At 40.0% G+C, this 19,082-nt stretch overlaps 1 protein-coding gene across 3 annotated transcripts in view; it reads left to right on the top strand.

The window, feature by feature from the left end:
• Window positions 1–13,358, top strand: part of DERA (deoxyribose-phosphate aldolase) — a 54,999-nt gene extending 41,641 nt beyond the window's left edge. For 2 of the 3 annotated variants that reach the window (XM_066999167.1, XM_013172927.3), the window contains 3 exons: window positions 5,373–5,485; window positions 9,069–9,218; window positions 10,949–13,358. In XM_066999167.1, the coding sequence (XP_066855268.1) occupies window positions 5,373–5,485; window positions 9,069–9,218; window positions 10,949–11,005 (320 nt within the window). In that variant the 3' untranslated portion in view covers window positions 11,006–13,358. The other variant, XM_066999174.1, reaches the window with a different exon arrangement.
• The last annotated feature ends 5,724 nt before the right edge of the window (window positions 13,359–19,082 follow it).

Here is a 19,082-nt window from a genome sequence, read left to right on the forward strand (position 1 = left end):
CACCCATGCCATATCCCAGCCTGGAAATATGGTAGGAGACTGGGAGCATCTTTTTCATATGTTTTAGTGTGGTTTGAAGCCAAAGCCAAGAGCCACCATTGACAAGAATCCCAGCTGTGGCCTTTGAGATTGGAGCATGTCACATGTCAGTTACTTATTTTTCTCTTTCACTGTGTACAATAGGAATTGGATTGGAAGAAATGTTCTAAAAACAACAAAAGGCAATACTATATAGCACAGTGACAGAAGGTGGTGTGGATCTTTCTTTTGAACCTTCTCAAGAAATGCATTTTAAATGAACACACAAGAAACTGATATTAATTAAGTAATAGTATCCTATGGAGACCTGTGGTAGGCACTGTAATAGTGCATTAGCAAGCTATGCATAATTCAGCAATGCTGAATTCTTTCAGAGATCATCTACAGGGAATTTTGTATAAGTATGGACTTAATAATTTGTCCCTTTGTGTGCGTGCGTAAGTGTTCCTAAGGGCATCATTTGGCCTGCAGATCGCCTATTACCAGAGATGGTGTACAAGAAAGGAAGCATCCATTTCTAGTCTTGAAAACCAAGCTGAGATGATAGGATGGGTCATGAGAAAGGTTGTCGTATTTGTAAACAGACATTAAACATGGAGCCCCATGATGTGATTCTTTTTCTTCCTCATACAGGTACTTTTCAGAAAAGAATTGGAAAAAAGAAAAAGTTCACAAAATACCAAGTTATAAGCCAGCAATTTCAAAAATGGTAGCTTAGACACCAGCATATGAAAACATGCATAAGTACCTAAATAAGTGGTCTGGCAGTGTAGCCATGTGTGATGGAGTTCAAGCTACCCAGTGAGCTCCTGCTCAAGTGAGTTGTCGCAGCTGTGTATTCTCTTCTCCTCAATAGCAAAGTTAAGCTAGCAGGAAATGTCTTTTATCTTGCAACTGGAGTTGTAGGACATGTAGGGGGACTATTATGATGCCTCAGCTAACAAGAATTAGCTACTTCATTAGCCTTTTGTATCTTGCCCTGCCTCTCATTTTCAGTGAGTTGATAACCTGGTAGCCCCTAGTTGGGGTAACCACGTGTGAATCTTAAGACTCTTTTAGGTATTCATAAAAATAAAAAGATGGCTTGCTCATGCAACTTTATGCATATTTGATAATATGTATTATTTTATCGTTGCTACTTTGTCAGTACAAACAGCAGGGGCTTACGCAGGTCCCCTCAACAGCATGACTCTCTGCCACTACTCCTAGAAGTCTTGTGGGCATGTGTTCACCCTGTGCTGCCATATATTGTTATATCTGAGTTGCAGGAACCAAGATACATTTCTGCTCGTTTCAAGTACGTACAAGGTAGTATGGCATAATTGTCCCTCTGCAAGCGCCTGTCTCTGAACTATTGTTTAGAACTGCCAGACGTATCTTTGCTCTTCATTAAGAGTAAGGCAACAACACAGAGTCTGTAGTTATCAGGAGATAATCATTCCCCAAGGGCATTTGAAGCACTTCGCAACCAAAAGGTTGTGATTACTCTACGATTGCTATACTGCTTATTATTGCTTATTGCTTAATTATGGAACCATAATTCATTTCCTGGATGCTCTAATCTAAATAACATTCTCTGGTTCTCGTGCTGTGTTTCATTTTTAGGTGGACTGGGAAGCTTTGTGGTGTTTTGAGATGACAGAGGGAATAGCAATGGGATAGGCCAGTCGTGCCTGCTCTATTCTGGCCTTCAGGAGACCAGGACGTTCAATTCCTGCCCTGCCAAATGCTTGCTGAGAGGCCTTGGGCAAGTCACTCTTTTCTGTATGCCTCAGCACTACAGTCAGGTACAACAGTAAATAGGGCCCTATGAGTATCTAGGATAGATAAATTTAATGGGCTTCATCTTAATCTTTAGGCGTGGATTCACACAACAAGCTATGAAGGCACAGCTTTTAATTTAGCATGTGCAAATTCAGCTGGCTTGTTTTACATGGCCTTTGGTCGAGGGCAGTGGCTGAAGTGTGTGTGTAGGGTGAGAGAGTGAAGGAAGAGGGTTTTAATATCTTAAAAAAATACTCTAGCTGATGTCACAAGGCATGTTACCGCAACCCAAGTGGCCTGGCTCTTGACCGTGCAGAGAACTTGGTTTCTCTGTACAGATTGGCAGTGCTCACATTTCTTCTGGTTTATACAGATTTCTGTCTCCAATTACACGAAAGCAATGTTTGCTGGGCCTTGGTGCTGTAAAGCATCCTACGCAGGTGGGTTACTGGGTTTGCAGCAAGCCAAGCGGAAACAGGCATCTAATGCTGCTGTGTTTCAAAGGGCTTTGATGTCTGAACGCCTTAGTGATTCAATGAGTCGTGCCTGACTCACTGCCTTGAAAGGTAATGCGTTATTGTGGTCGCACACTGGAAAAGAGTAAAAAGTGTGGCCTTTTCCAGGCTTACTGGTCTACAAGTCTACACTGATAAACTCATTTTGTAAGTTTGACTTAATTTTTCGCTGAATGAGGTAACCTACCCTAAGGAAGGGGAAAGTGGCCCAGGACATATTTTAATGTCAGCCTTGATATTTGCATGTACACATTGATAGGAAGATGAGAGGATGCATGATAAATTTTGGTTTCTAAATCATCACCTAAATTTCCAGATGATACTTCTGCTGAACTTCATTCCTTAGACTTGTTTTTGAAAACATGAGTAAAAAATAGAATTGATGAAATGCTTTTTATTATTACAAGGCTGGCATAAATTCTACTTAATGAGCTGCTTTTTATGGCAGTGGTTGATTTGTAAATCCCCCTTTTCATTACTGAAATCTACACACTAATAATATGTTACATTGTGGTGCTCTCTGCTAGAGTGCATCTTCGGAGTTCTGTGAGAGGCTGCCTGGAGTCCTGCAAGGAAGCTCTTGTATCATAAATAGAATTTGTTCATGAAATAAAAATGTATTGTTTTCATTGTTAGAGGATGCTACTAAATTGGCTGTATGTTTGTCTAATAATCACATCTAAAGCTGATTATTCTGGTAATAGCCTTAAGATATTATTTAAAAATAAATATATAAATGCACTACTTTTGTACTAATACTAGTTTTTAATCTCTTCTTGTTTCCATGAAGTCTGAATGAGATTTTCAAAATTGAATAATAATTTGATCCGTTAATCTTTTGAAGCTAGTAATTTTATTTTTCCCTCTTTGCAGTCTCTGAGGCTTGCAAATGAATAGAGCTTCATTACTGGAGTCTGCATTTAATAACCATTATCCATTATCTTGTAATTAAGACTCCCTGTAACGAATCATGAGGACAATGCAAAAATACATAGTACATTTCTTTAATGAACTGGAAAATGTTCATCTTGTTCTATTTAGTAATGAGTTGCTGAATAGTCGTTAAATCCACTGGAGAATAGAGCTAGATGGATTTTGAAGACTATCTTGAGTTTGTGGTTAATCTATTAGAATTAAAATTTCATCTTCTATTTTTATCAACAGCTGATTAGAAGTCATTCTGTTTGACCAAATTGATTAGAAGACCATATACAAGGGCAGCTGTTGTTTAATGAAAGTTTTTAATGAAACTGTACCATAGAGACTTGTAATTATAAGACTTATAAAAGCTTTGACTTACCTTATACTAGAAAAAATGAAAAGTATTGCACTGAAGGACTTTAAGTGCTACATTTTAAAAGGGAAATTAAAAATATAATTTGGCATTGTTAAAGTTTCACTTCCACTATTATTTGTTTTAACATGACTATCAGATGTCCATACTGTCTCTCTGAAAGGGAGTAGCTCTGAAATATATAACTCAACTATCTCTCAAATGTGCTCAGTTCTTTGTAAAGCTCAATCAACTCTTAATTGCCTCTTTTTCAAACTGCAACTTTGCTGGAGTTAGAACTTGTTTCCTGAGTAGTTGCTTCTGTTTAGAATGGGAAATGTCGTGCAACTTAAAGACCAATGCCTAGGCAGGAAGCCTACAGAGAGAGCCGTGGTCTTAGAGGAGACAATGTTAGTGATACAGTTCAATTATGTTTAAACTACAGGACACTGAAGCATGCCTGGCTTTGTCTCAACTTCCCAACAGGCTAAAATCTAGCCGTGTGCAAGCTCTCTGGAGCATGCCGCAGCACACCGTCAAAAACGTAGTCTAGGCAACTCCTTACTTGCATCCAGTAGTGAAAGTTCCCTTTCTTACTCTAGGGGATGTCACAGAGGCATCATCATTCAAATAAGAGACAAAGTGGACCCTAAGCCAAATCTGAAGTGGAAGCAGATGCAGTTCCAATTGACTTAAGTGGATGATGCACTACTACGCTGTGTTTGAATTAGCCCTCTTCTCCTCCCAATTACTTTTGATAATTAATGATCCCACAGTACACCTTTTCTAAGAAGTAGGTTCCCAGGGGTGAAGTATGCCCTAATGCAATTAAAGAAGTTTTGTCATTGTATTGTATCAGTGCAGGATCAGACACTGCAAGGCATTTTTGTTGTTGTTGTTCTTAGTTACTTAGCTTTTCGTAATACTGTGCTCCTGGATTCATTTTAAGCCAAACCGGAACAGCAAGAATGTACAAGAACACTTCACAAGTATTCAGGAAAGACAGTGAGGAATATTGTATAGAAGTGAGAAAACATAAAAATTAAGCCAAGGCTAACTCTCCTTCTTTAAATGAGAATTTTTGACCTTGTTACGGTATTATATCAGACAATGGCTTTAAGTATAGTAATTTGCAATGTTACAATCGTAAAATGCATAAGAAAGGACTTTTCCCCCTATTTACAGTATTACACATCTGGTTTCATAAACACACATGGGATTTCTTTCCTTCCACTTTAAACTGCTGCAGGAGATATGATACTAGACTGTCAAATATGAGACTAAATGGATGCAAACTGAAATTAAAAATCTGATGAAAATTGTTTTTATTCAGAAAGATCTTTGTGTAAGTATTAAAATGTTGATTTATACGCAACATTTGTTTAGAGGAAATCATTTGCTTTATTGTGGTTAATCTGATATCTTTCTTTTTTGTGTGTGTAGCAGATGTAACACATGTATATATTGAATGTGCATACAGGAACATATAATATATTGGATAGTCCTGAAGAGATTGTTAGTGCGATAGCTAGAGCAAAGAATTAAAAGCTGAGGTGTTCATTTAGACCCTGGGAAGTCTGAGTAGCTCAGAAACCGGATGGGTAACTCACCTTCCTGTTCCAGCCTCAGCTGGTGCAAGGTTAATATCAACACCACAGGGACGTGTAAAGGGATGCTTCATAATTACTGTGAAGGATGAGGACATCCTTGGAGGGCATGAACTACATATGTGCACAGTGTCTTATTCTAAAACTATCACAAAGCTTTTTACTTCCTTTAAGGTTCTGATTTTATAAAGACATCTACAGGAAAGGAAGTGGAAAATGCAACCCTTCCAGTCGGAGTAGTCATGATGCGAGCCATTAAAGAATTCTACTGGCAAACCGGCAGCAAGGTAAATTCTTGTGGCCTTTCTAAAGATAGACCAAACAGGTTTACTCAGAAGGAAATAAGACTGGAACATCTTCAAAATGCAGAATATATAAATCTGCATATGTTATCTTCAATGGCTATAGAGCAGTAGGTAATGGGCAGTCGGACTTCTCTGTTGTATTCCTCTTTCCATTTGCTAATAATTAAAAAAAAAAAAAATCCCAAACCAAAAGACACCTTTGCCTTTCCTCCCTTGATTAACTGTCAGTTAATTCCCTAAAAGCTCACGCAGTCTTGATACATCCTGTGTTGCATTTGGTTTTGAGTTTTGTTTCACCATTTAAGATATTTAAATCGTCATCTCAATAAATCTCAAGCTGGCAGTGATTGGCATGCTCCTGTAAACTTCATTGGAGCTATACAAATGTATAGCCTCTGAGAGTCCATCCAATGTACACAGCTCTATTTTCTGACTTTGTTCTGGCAGCCCAAAGAGTAAATTCTGATCTTTTCTTTTCTTGGAAGCCAGAGAGGCTTTCCAAAGCAACAAGAAGGCAGATCCATTTGGATCCTGTTGTCTGAGGTGGAGGGAGAGCAGGACAGCAGCTGAGAGAGCGTTACACCATTTATCCCTCAGGTCACTGTCAAAGGAAGTCAGTGGCAGTGAGGAGCAGGGAGAAAAGGGGAGGTTCTCCAGGAAGACTTAAGCCAGTTCTTGCCTCCCGTATCCTCAGACAAGTGAGGTCCCCAGTTAGAGCTGGTGCAGATGTTCAGCAGTAGGCTTTGTCATCACCTGAGGCCTCGGGGAAGGAGACTGTATCTTTAGCTAAGACCCTCTCCCCACTTCTGGGTCACTTTCTGTCCTCTCTAGCTTACCCTTCTGTCCCTTCTGCAGATGGCGTTTCGAGGTGTGATGTTAGGACATGGGATGACCAGTGGGATAGAGAGATAGCTCTGAGATAGCTTCAGGGGCTGTTGGATCTTGAGGAACCAGGTGACAGCAGGATAGATGTGTGTCCCTCTCCTCTCTGTAGCTGTCTAGATGAGGCCAGCTTGGATCCTTGGGCTGTCTTCACCCCTACCTTCCCCAGTCTGCATCTCTCTCTGCCATGCAACAACTCCAGCATCTCGGATAGTCTTGCTTCTTCAGGAGCATCATTGCTGCCAACCTGAGGCAGATCCCTTGGGCCAGGTGACTCGCCTCGGCACAGGTACTGCTTACAGGAGCTGTGGTTGGCTCTGCCGCATCTGCAGAGCTTTGTACATATAATAATTGGATATAAATATTGAATTCACCTTTTGCTTTTAAAGGATGTATTCGTGGTATAAAATGTGTTATTAAGAATGAGTGCTTATGTCTGCATATGTCAGAGAATTAGATGTAAACCGACTTCATGTGCTTTATTAACTGAAGACAATATTATCAGTGACAAGAGATTTCTAAATGGTATCTTTAACAAACTAATTTTGCTGCTGTAGGGATGCTTTCTAGCAAGGCGTTGACTGGGAAAAACAGGTTAATACAGAAATTAAATTTCTTCGAGGAAAGGAACAAGTTGCAGAGTAACATTTATTGAATGATAAGCTGCGGTGGTGATATGAAAAGTGTGCAATATAATGGGAAATAATCTTTTCCTGTCATTATTGAAGGACATACATAAATTGGTTTTTCTGTAGGGAAAACCCCCAATCCAGAAAAACTTATTACTTTTAATAATATAAGGTGAAGAGAAAATTCTTGAGGAGATGAACTTATTAAGCAAAATAATGAAATACTGTGAAACAGCAGGGAAGTGGTAGCTGGACTTTATACCACTCTTGACTTAAATAACCCCCCTTCCTTTTTGTGTTTTTATGGCAGTCGGTTGCCCCATTTGGAAAGATGGTAAATGGGGGGAGAAGACAGGCTTTTCTTTGTCAGCTTTTTTTTTTTTTTTTTTTTTTTTCAAAAAAAAGAGCTTTCAGAATTTGCTAAAAGGGAAAGGAATTTTGCTTGGTGTTTTTAATTGCCTTATTAACTGTATTTTACTTGTTTTTCCCACAGATTACCTCAAAGAGCTGTAACATTTCTAGGAAGAAGTCTAAATTTGAATTTGATTAGGATTTCTCTTCCTGAGGGAAAACACAGTCCCGCTATTTTAATTTATTGTCTAGAAGATGTTTTTCCAGTTGCTGTGGTTTAAATTCCTTTTGGAAATCTAATGTTAACAGATGTATGCATACATTTATGCATACATGCATCCATCCACAAAAACACAGTCTTTGTGTTTTGGATTTATCAAGCCTTTCCTGTTATAGTTCTTTATAATCATATTGGAAATATGCTGTTATCACAATGCTTCAGTGTTAGAGAAGGATTTATTCTATGTTTGTTTGTTTGTCCTGAAATCGCTATAAAAATTGCCAAACGTATTTAAAATGACAGATACTTTTCGATTCTACTGTCATATCTATAAGGTACAAAGAAGTCGTCAATGCATTGAGGTTTTAGGAATGTATATACAGTAATCAGAACAATAATTCTTACAGAAGGAGGCTAAAGTGAAGGACTACCCAAGGTAAAGATGTGAGGCAGAGGGAAATGTAGAAAGCATCACTATGTGCTACTGTATATATTCAGATTTTCTTCTTTAATGAAGAAACGCTTTTTTCCAATTCTTATTTTTCATGAATGTAAAAGAAACTGCTGCTTGCCAACATTTGAGCTAATGCAAGCAACAAAATTTTTGACCAGGCTTTTGGTAACTGTGCATCACAAGCTCTGTCTTAGAATGAGGTGTGTGTAGATGGCACATAACCAAGATTGGCATTAGGGGTGCACATCTGGTCACCTCAGTGTTGGTTCATGGGATCATGGATTTCAAGGCATGCTTTACCTTAAAGATAGGTTTTTCATACATGGCAGTTCACCTGACCAAATATGACACTTCTCTCATCGAGTGTCTGAAAGCTTAGCCATTGTGTGGTGGGAGAGGAGTTTTGCAGTTCCTGTAAAACAATTTCAGTTTCTGGTAAAGACAGATGTAATTTAATTGAAATTTGGAAAATTTTAGTGAAAAAGCTCCAAATAAGTTTGAATTTACAGCCCAATCACGTGTAGCTGTGGCACACAGGCTTTTTATAAAGTACAGCTCTCTCTCATTGCTCTCCACACAGGTCAGCTGCATCACATGCCTGATTTCAGCATCGTTGGTGTTACATTACTGCATGTATATTTGGTGTTATTTATTTGGAATTAGATTGCAACACAGGCAGTAGGTGATATGCAGATATCCCTGGTTCTGCCTACATTCCTTGTCCTAGTATGTGCTATGGGCAAAGTTGTCTCAAACCCAGCTCCTGAGAAAGTGTAGAGGTGTCAAAAGTATTACTCCCTCCCTTGCTTCCCCTCAGGGCAAAAATTCTGTCTTTCACAGTGAGGACTGAGGCCTGATGGCTCTCAGCACTAGTCCAGACCTAACGCTGTTTGCAGTCAGATACTTACCGAACAGGATGTGCTATATACACCACAGGCACATTTAGACTGCAGGTGTACAAATGCTGATTGCTCTTCTGGGGCTGTGATGAATGAAAATGTATATTACATTTCTTTTTTCTTTATAAAGGTTGGATTTAAACCTGCTGGGGGTATTCGGACGGCAAAAGAAGCTATTACTTGGCTTATGCTGGTGAAGGATGAACTGGGAGTGGAGTGGCTAAAGCCAGAGCTCTTTCGCCTGGGTGCTAGTAGTTTGTTGGAAGATATTGAGAAACAGGTTAGTTGTTAACAATTTTCAGACTGTTGAAGAGAAAGTGTTATCTTTCTAAACATGCTGGCTTACTGTTTTTCCAGAATATGCTTTTTGATGCTGTTTAGAAGATAACAGAACATACATCTAATGCATTATTAATGACAAGTTCACTTCCAGCCCAGTATTGGTTTAAATTTGGCCTGTCATTGCCGGCCCCTGGGAATCTGGTATCCGGGCAGCTGACAAATCTGGGCCAGTCTCACAATGCAGTAGGCGAAGGGGCTCAGTTTGTACACATATAGAGTCTTTTGCGAATACATGGTAGTGCACTCCCCTGCACTCCTGTCTGTTGCCAGTTCAGCTGGCTCTCAGAATACTGTACAGACCCTTTGTGTCACTGTCACAACTGTTCACAGTGTATTTCTGTGCTGTGGAGAAAGTCACGTCTCATTCTGCATATGGTACTGCTGATAGAGAAGTTCTAACATATTGATTATTTCCTGGGGAAGAAAAAGCAATTGTTTCCTACAAAACCTCATTTTTGTAATTGCTTTTATTTTTGTTCAGGCAGATCACTGTGTTTCCTGGCAGACAAATAGTGTAGTTCCCAGCAGTTCAGTGACAATGTGTAGTTCCCAGTAGGCAGAAAGTTTCTGACCTATCTGCCCTGTGACCTGCCTCACTGTAGTAGGGGATCTGCCCCAAAGAATACAATGTAGTTGAAATGACATAGCTTCATAGGAAGGACTAAACCACTAGGGCTGCTGAACTTCACTCTCATGCTATTTAAGCCCAGGAGATGAGGTGACAATAGCTCTAACCAGGAAAATGGTTTGGGAGCCCTTGTGCTGTTGCTGCTGGTGGGAGAACAGAGCTGTGTAAAGAGGTTGAAGGAGAAAAAACATAAGTCCCCTGCCCATCTTTTCTAGCAACTGAAATACTGACATGTCTTAAGAAAAATATAACAGCTGAAGGATGCTGGGTGAATATTTGTGAGACTTTTGAAACCCCCAGGTTCCCTCTTGCAATGAGGATAATACTGGCTTGCTTCACTGCCAGACTGTCTCTGCCTCTCACTTGACCTAAAATCATGTCCCTGGTTATGACAAAGCAGCGTGAGCTTTTGTGTTGCCACTGCCATCGCTGCTGGGTCTTACAAGACAGCCAGTGTATGTGACACAGCTTGTTCTGATTTCTTAAGGGTGGCATCCTTTTGTCTGCCAGGGTTTGCACGAAGACCCCAATCATGACCAAAGCTCTGCTATACTCTGCCATCTAAAAACATGTATCATAAAATGTGCCATTCATTATATCCACTAAAAGAAATACATACAAAAGCAAAACACAGAAAATGGAGAAACCTCCTGCCCTAAGGTAGTATAGTAAAGAGAATGAAATGAACCATATAAAAGCATAAACAATTTTGAATACTTTGAATATTAGAAATAATACTAAAATCATCAAAATCAGATTACAATGAGAGTAAAGCATCATCTTCTACTTGTCTGTTTTTGAAAGCTTATTTAATAACAGGAGTTTTTACTTTTTTTTTCCAAGCAAGGCAGCAAGAACCCTTAGTTCGGATCCTATAAACATGTATATGAAGGTATACTACATCATATTTTATGAACACGCACACACACAAACAAATATCCGTCATCTTCATCTGACATGCCTTTAATTTATTACTTCCATGGCACTTGGAAATTTATACTCATATGTAATTTCATCATGAATTTTCTTTCTTCTTGCAGATTTTCCACCATGTGACTGGCTCTTATGCACTTCAGCATGACCTGGCAATGGCTTAAATGCAAAGTCAACTCCGGATTATTTTTTAAAAGAGGTCTTTAAAAAAAACAGCATTCAGAAGTCTTCTGACAAGCGAGTGCGTTTGATAGAATTAAAGGCCTAATTCTCCCTTCTTCATATTTTATAGTATTTAAAAATATGCTCAAGTCTGCTGGTTGTACTTGATCCAAAAGTAGAAATAATGGTAATTCAGAAACAGTTAAATAGTTAATACTTACAGATTTGCAAAGTTAATCTTGCAAAGTCTTCCTCAGACCAGCCTGAAAAGCTTATTAATGGCAACACTGAAATACTATGAGAAAGATTTAGGTGGCCTGGTAACACTTCGGAGTCTCAGAATATGAAATATCTAACGAATGTTTCAGATGGCTAATTAAGAGCTACAGATCTTGGAACAGCTTTCCATTCACCTCTGACTAAATCTTCTGCACAGATATGTGGCACTATTAATTGTTATGTTGATTCAATTTCAAGCATTGTAACCTGAGAAAATGAAACTTGGTTATTTCTTTCTTTTATAAAATCTTGGTAGCAAAAATCTTTTTCCTTTATTTTTTATTCTTTTCCCCCAAACCTGGGCACAGACATCCATATTTAGACCCTTGAATAAAGGTGGCTTGATTTCTAGAACAGCTGAGTATCCACAGTTGCTCCTGAAGTTAATGGGAGCTCTGGGTGATCAGAACAACTGAAAATCAAGCAGCCTCTATATAGGTGCCTAACTATGCATTCAGGGGCCTATTTTTAGGCATTTCACTCTTAAAATTTTTAGTCTAACTTGCTTAGAAGCTCCCATGCCTGTCTCCTGTCATTTTTAAACACATTCATGCAAATCTTTGCATTTTAATGTAGGGGGGTTTGACTGTCAGTTTGCAGGTGTCACTGGTATGCTGTCTGAACTTCAACTTTGCCATTCTGAAAGCATTTCTTTAATTTAAAAGAATTGTGGCCTATACAGGGTTTACAACTTTAATGAAAGAATACTTTTCTCAGAGCATATTAAGAGTAATGCCTAAATTATCAACACCTTTTGAATATCAGACTGGAGCTAGTAGATTCATTACTTCAGAGCTGCATTCTACTCACTAACCAGAGTTGTACTAAAAACTTAATTATCTTATCATCATGACTAGTCTCACTGACTTAAGTAGGTCTCATCAGGGAAGTAAGAGGAGGAGGATTTTGCTGTAAATCAAGCTACGAGGTACATTTATTACAAAGAGATCTTGACTTCATAAAGATAATAACTCAGTTATTTATCTGGTTAAACCACCTGAGTCGCTACTGCTCTATAAAACACATTGGACAGATAGGAAAACTGAGCAGGAAAAAAGAACAGAGAAGCAACATATACAGAAATCATAATCCTATATGCCGTGCTTAGTACTAAAAATAGGCCTTCATTTCCCAGTAAGTAGTTCACCCAAGGCTCTCAAGCTTTTTCTGGTTTAGGTCTCAACACAGCAAATTAGGGCTCAGTAGACTGAGCTGTGGCTGTTTTCACATTTGTTTTCATGGAAAGTTGCCTTCTTTTGCCACAGGATTTGCCTTCTGATCTCCCCAAAAGTTTCTTGAAGGAAAAAGTCCAGTGCCTGTTGGCATGTTTAGAGTAAAATTCTGCTGCTGAACTTCCAGGAATATGGAGTCTGTTGTACGACGTCACCTCCCATCAGCTGCCTGCCAGACTGGCCCTCTGCCATGCCCTCCCAGCCACGTCACAGGGCTTTTGCTGCTGTTTAGTTCCAGTCATGTCAACGTTTAGACTGTACTTCAATGCCTCTCTCGTAGAAAGAGTCACCTCACTTGCAAAGTTCACTTTTTTTTGTTGGTTGTCTTTTAGACATTGTGATCACACAAGCTATTCTGTAGAGATGATTTAGTTTCTAGAGGAAGGACTCTAATGTTTCTTAAAATTGAGAAAGGTCCAAGCATGCCTCCTAATTAATGTGAGTACTTCTGGAAACATCCTCACTGTTTTCATGGGACCTATGAGTTGATTAACAAAATTGATAGGAGAATTTGTATTTCTGTTGATGCGCCCCTTCGGCTACCTTTCCCTCTCTGTTTTGATGTACACATGGACTGTTGCTGTTGGTTTGCTTTGGTGGGAAGAGGTTCCCTCTGCACATGGAGAGGTTTGGCTTTCTGAAAGTCCGATGTTTGCTTCCTTTTTTGTTACAAACACAACAATTTGAAATACTGTGCAGCTTCAAGCCATCCAGTGTTTTGGAAGAAGCTGGATTCCTAGTAGAGTTGTCTAAGCATCATTTATGTTGAAACCAGTGATTTATTTTTGGGGTGGGGGTAGCAGAATCTGTAAGCATATTCCAATAAAGACAATTCTGGTTTGGGGTGGGGTTTTTTTGCTTGCTTGTTTGTTTGTTTCTTGTTTTTGTTTTGCTGAGGAATAAGCAGATTTCTCAGCATTACAGAGTCCAGCAGCACAGGTCCAAGGTCCACCCAGGAGGCAGAGGCAGGGCTGGAGACCGGCACTCCTGCAACGTACCTGACACCCGTGCTGATCTGAGCATGGCTCCTGAGCCCATGGGTGTGCGGGTGGGGAGAGGCTGGGCAGGGCCATGGGACTGTTGGTGCTCATTCTAGTGCTGGCCCCATGAGAGAGCTAGAGATGCATTTAGAGCTCACGTCAGAGACTGGCAGCAGGACGTATGCCTGCACCCATGGGGATCTGGAAGTGCTCTCCGTGTGGTCTTCTGGGCTCGTGCTTGCAATGCTGCCCTTCGCCCTGACCAGCACTTCCACTGCTGTCTCTTCTGTCTTTCACATTGTGGCTGCCTGTTTGCTGCTATTTATTTCCCTTTGTCAGAGAAGAATTGAGACTTTATCTGGACTACTGCAGCTGGTTGTATCTGCTGCACAAAGCATGTGGAAGGTGATGGGGACCTGAAATCAGTAACCAAGGAGGGGGCAGTGCACCATGGCTGAATAGACTTCGAGAAAAATTCAGATTTAGCACTCTGCTTCAGGCCATTAGAAAAGGAACAGGCAATTATGCACTCACATCTAAATATATTTCAGAGTATAACATATGTTTGATGCGAGTCAGTCTAGTATACTAATTATTTTTATAACATTTATTCATTTAGGTTTTAAATAGCTTCATTTTGTTAACTACTTCACAAAGAAGAGAATAAATTCAAGAAAAAAGTCAAGTAGAAACTGCAAATCTAGAATATTCTGCATAAACTTATTTACGAGAAGAGGGAATTGGGAGAAAGGGTAAGCTTTTTTTCTTGTTTGTAGGAAACAAAGATATTAAATAGTAATTATATGTGAAGCATGCATATCAGCTGGGGCAAGTAATACTTTGATATCTTTATTTCATTGGTAGTATAAGTTCATTCTTTCATTTCCTTTCTGAAGCAGAGAACATACATTATATACTTTAGCACATGCTACTGAGACAGAAAAAGCTGATCTACTTTTAATTTTTTTTTGCTCAGTTGGAACTTTGGCTCCCTGCCTCCTCTGGGGGGAAAAAAAAAATAGAAACAGCAACTTTTATCCAAGTCTTGGTGTGCTTTTGCTGAAATTACCAGTGCTGACATCTGGATGATATATAAAGTGTGCAGTAGGAGTAGAGGGAGGGAATTGCTTTTAATTAGATGCAACCTACCCAGGAGAAAACGACAGGGAAATGTCCATCTGGTCAGTTCTTATTTAATAGGGCAACCAAGGATAAAAGTATTTATAATATGCAAAGACATCATAACTCAAATTACCAGTTGACCATTTTTATTAGAATCCTAGAGAGCTTGAACTGTAAGTTGAGGGGTGGTAAGACTTAGAAAGAAAGAAAAGAAAGAAAAAGAAAGAAAGGAATGAAAGAAAGAAAAGAAAAGAAAGGAAGGAAAGAAAGAAAAAGGAAGCAAAGAAAGAAAGAAGAAAAAGAAAAGAAAGAAAGAAAGAAGCATCAAAAAAGGTTACAGTCCTTGCACATCTTTAAAGGGAAGAGTAAGTAAGGGATGGGTGACCATCAGGCTCCATCCAGCTATATTGTGGAGACACTTCGTATGTTCTGTACAGGTTACAGCTCCTTCACTTTCTGTGAGGACCTACAATAACAACATAGCAACAGAAAGTGTGACACAGTTATTTTAATATCCTTTAATAAAATTTAACATTGATACAAGGAGTGCCCACAAGATGCTCTAACCATTGCTATTGTGTCTAGTAATTTTAAGTGGCTCTGGTTTGAGCACTAGGGACATCTTGTGGATTGCTAATTCTGGGAAATTGCAGAAAATGTGGTCTTCTGGAAGCAGAGCTTTCTTGAAGCATAACAGTTTCAGATCTCCCAGTTCATAGGGAACATTTGAAAACACTGAACTGAAAAACATCAGTTTGGAACTACTTCCTTAGACAAAATGAAAACAAAGGACTTTTAATGGATGTCAACAAACCAAGTAAGTGATACTGAAATTTATTACGCTTGTTTTTGTAAGTCTTGCTTTCTCTGTGGGACGACTAGACAAAGGAACTTTTTAGGCTCTGCTAGTAGAGGTAAGTGTCATTTCTCTACAGTACGGTGTTGTATAAAGCCAAACCCCCAAATGAATGATGATTTTCCCAGAATCTTGGGAAAGCTTGATAAGCTCATTTTTCCATTTCACTTAATAGCATGAGATCTGTTTGTATGCAAAGACTTACATGAGTTATCTCCTATTTACTAGTTGTAACCATCAAACAAACAAGCAAACCAAAAAACTAGGTTACTTCCCATGTCTCCGCGAAGGTCAGGGCCAAGGCTAGGTTGGTGATCCCACAGTTTACGGCTTCCTGTTGCTGTCGCAGCCCAGAGAGCAGATGCGCTGCAGGAGGTGTCTGACAAGGCGCACTGCTGTGCCTGCTGGCTGGACAAGCCAGCCTAAGGTCTTGCTGACCAGCCTAAGGTCTTGCTGACCAAGAAGATGCCCCAAGGGTTACCAGCCTGGCTGCAGGACTGGGAGGTGCTAAATTTGTCTGTAGCAATTACTGGTCCATCGAGAATATTTTTTTGCCCCTAATGCTCAGAGCTAAGCAACCAGCTTCTGAGGAGAAGCCGGAGAATGTATATTCTCCATCATTTAATTTAATCACACTTAAGTTGATTAAGGATGTTACCTTCATTTCCAAGGGAAATGAAACATTTGGTGTCACATCACAGCTCTGGCTAAAGGCTGCCACATCTCAGTATTGGCTGCTTTCTGCAGTGTTCAGCAGTCTTGGGCTTTCTTCAAAGCACAGGCATCATCTGAGGCAGAGTGGGGTTTCTTGCTCTCATGTACTGAAAGGCCTGAGCAAAACTAGAACAAAGAGTGACTATCTGGGCTCTGAACAAGAAAGGCTTTGTGTTCTAGTTAGCACAAATCTGTCCAATTCCAAAAAACATGAATGCCATCGCCCCATCTGGTAGTGACTGTAACAAGGCCTCTGGGAGGGCAGTGACAGCAAGATGTAGACAAAGGGAAAACGGGTGAAAAGAGAAGTCACAAGAAGTATGAGAGATCGTTGCTACCACTGTTACTGCTTCACGGAAGCATAATCTTTTGTGATCTCTTTGGAACAGGAGGTAAATAATAAAACACAAGGGAGGGAAAAAAATAAATGTAGTGTATGAGTGCATGTTAAAACAGATGTCAGATTAAAAATAACTGAAAAGGAAATTCTACTGTAGGGGAAAAACTGCTTTTTCCTTCAACATTTTATATTCCACCTTCATTAGGCGGAAAGTGAAAGAGCTGTAAAGGAAAAGGGGAACTTTTGTTGTTTCCCTCTGAACATAAAGAGAAGCCTAATGCGAGCGCAGGGGGGATGTTTGGTGGTACGCAGTGCTTGAGCAATTCTCAGGGTGAAGCCCAGAAGCAGCAGGGATGTTACACAGATGCACTGCATGTGCTGAGCTCTGGGACTTAGAGCTTTAAATCTGCAGTGCTGCATATCCAGGTAGTTTCTTCCTCTTCATCCTCCTTTGAGTCCCTTCAGGGTTGGCAAGTCCTCTAATGTTTTAAAAAAACAAACCTTACAATCTGGTAGGATCACATTATCCAGTAATGCCCCTCTAACTATAGATCTAGGCACCAGGGACTTTGTTTTAGTTTCTTCAACCCTTTTAAACAAGCTGTTTCAGGGTTTGATGACAGCAGAGCAGGGAACATCTACACAAACGTTTTTCCCCATGTGGCTGCCAGACCACACTGGTCCTTGCAGATGGCAAGTATCCATGAAAATACAAGTGCCACCCTGTAAAACACTGCCATACCAAGTCTCCTCTGCTAATGGTGCTTCGTAAGGGCTCCTTGAAGTTTGTGGTCTGAAAATTGACCTGGCCTACACCTGTATGAAGCTCAAGAAGCTTTAAATAAACACCTTGAAGATGTGCTGAACTTGGACTGGGAGCCACTATATTTTTTGGTGTGCTAGCATGGGTATTTTCTCTTGTTCAGATTTGCTAATGAAACGAGGATAATCTTTAGACGGTTTGCTCCTTTATTCCTTAGCGTGGGATGGAGGTTTAAAACGGGGGGAAAAAAAAAAAAAGAAAGAAAAAAAAAAAAAAAAGCCCTGCAAGCTATGACTAATGCCTCAACTTGCAAGAAGAGTCTCTTGACTATTCAGAAATGACAGATATCTTTGGCTACCATTTCAATATGAGTCTCCAACATACTTGAACAATTCAATGGCATCCAGAGAGGGCATATTCCTACAGTGTTTGAGAAAAATATCATTACTTTTCCCTACCGTTATCTTGTACAAATTCCCACAACTCCTATTTCTTTCAGACACTTAAGCTAATGGGGAGGCAGCTGAGACAGAAGTAGAGGGCATCCTAAAAGGTATCCCCAGCAGACTGAAGGCAGAGCTGTTTTCCCAATTTCCAAAATTTTTATTGGGCTTGTCCTGAAAATGCCAGGGAAGGTCCCAAAACAGATCCCCCGTGATGAGAAACGCTGATGAGCAGGAGCAGCTCGTCCTTACAGAGACCTGACCTGAAACAACTCCCCCCCAGCCTGTTGGGGTTTAACAGGTACGTTAACAATGCATGGGAGTCCTCTGCTAAATGTCTTGTGTTGGACTGCAATCAAATCAGGTTGTATTAGTGAGTTGTAGAAAGCATTCAGAGAGGATTGCCAGGTTTCTCAGGCTGCTCACTGGACACGTGTCACCTCTGCCCACAGCCTCAGTGAGACTGTCTCTGTGAGACACCTGGAGAAACGTCCCCAGTAGCAGTGACTTCCCCCAAGCAGGCCTTGGACGATGGCGCTGGGGCCTCCAGGAGGTTTCACCTGTGCTCTTTCTGCTGATCTCATGCAATTCATTGCCCACCCCTGTGACTCACTGAAAACGCATTACCTTCTGCTCAGAGTAATAAACGAATGAACAAAAGTCATTTCACCTACAAGAAAATATCCCTCCACTCTTAAATGAACATGTGTTTTCCAAGTTGCCTCCTCCAGGGCAGATTTCTTTGTTAAGCGCTAATTCTGTTTCATTTTCCTGAGCGTCTCTGCCATTTTCTCCATTAGAGGGCTGTAGAGCAGTGTGTTACAAGTGCTTTAGAACACAAGCAGATTTAAACCTGTATACGTACTTTGGGCCTAATTTCCTGCTGTACTGCTCTCCTGAACTCTTTGGGGTGTAAAACTGGTGCAACACAGAGAACAAAAATGTATGGCTCCTTAGAATACCTCAGTGCTCTGGGTTTTGCTGACAACATTCAGAAACTCAGAGATGCTAAGGCAGATTTTTAGACATGCATGTGACAGGTGAGGCAGATAAGTAAGTTAATTGCTGCTAGGATGTTTGAACATGCTGCAATTGGTCAATAGGCTATGTTTCCAGAAAAGGGTGGTGAAGTGCATGAGCAAAACACAAGCAGAGCTTTGAATCCTCAGAAACTACATGTATTATAGGCAGAGGCTACGCTAAGAATCATAAACATTATTTTCTCCATTATGCTCCAGTTGTGACATTGGCAAGCTAGTTGTATGGACTGCAATTTTCTAGGTAGATTATCTTCCTCAGCTGAGCTTTCTTCTAAAAAAAAAAAAAAAAAAAGAATGAAAAAACGAAGCT

Source organism: Anser cygnoides, chromosome 1, assembly GCF_040182565.1.
Source record: "Anser cygnoides isolate HZ-2024a breed goose chromosome 1, Taihu_goose_T2T_genome, whole genome shotgun sequence".
Taxonomy (NCBI): domain Eukaryota; kingdom Metazoa; phylum Chordata; class Aves; order Anseriformes; family Anatidae; genus Anser; species Anser cygnoides.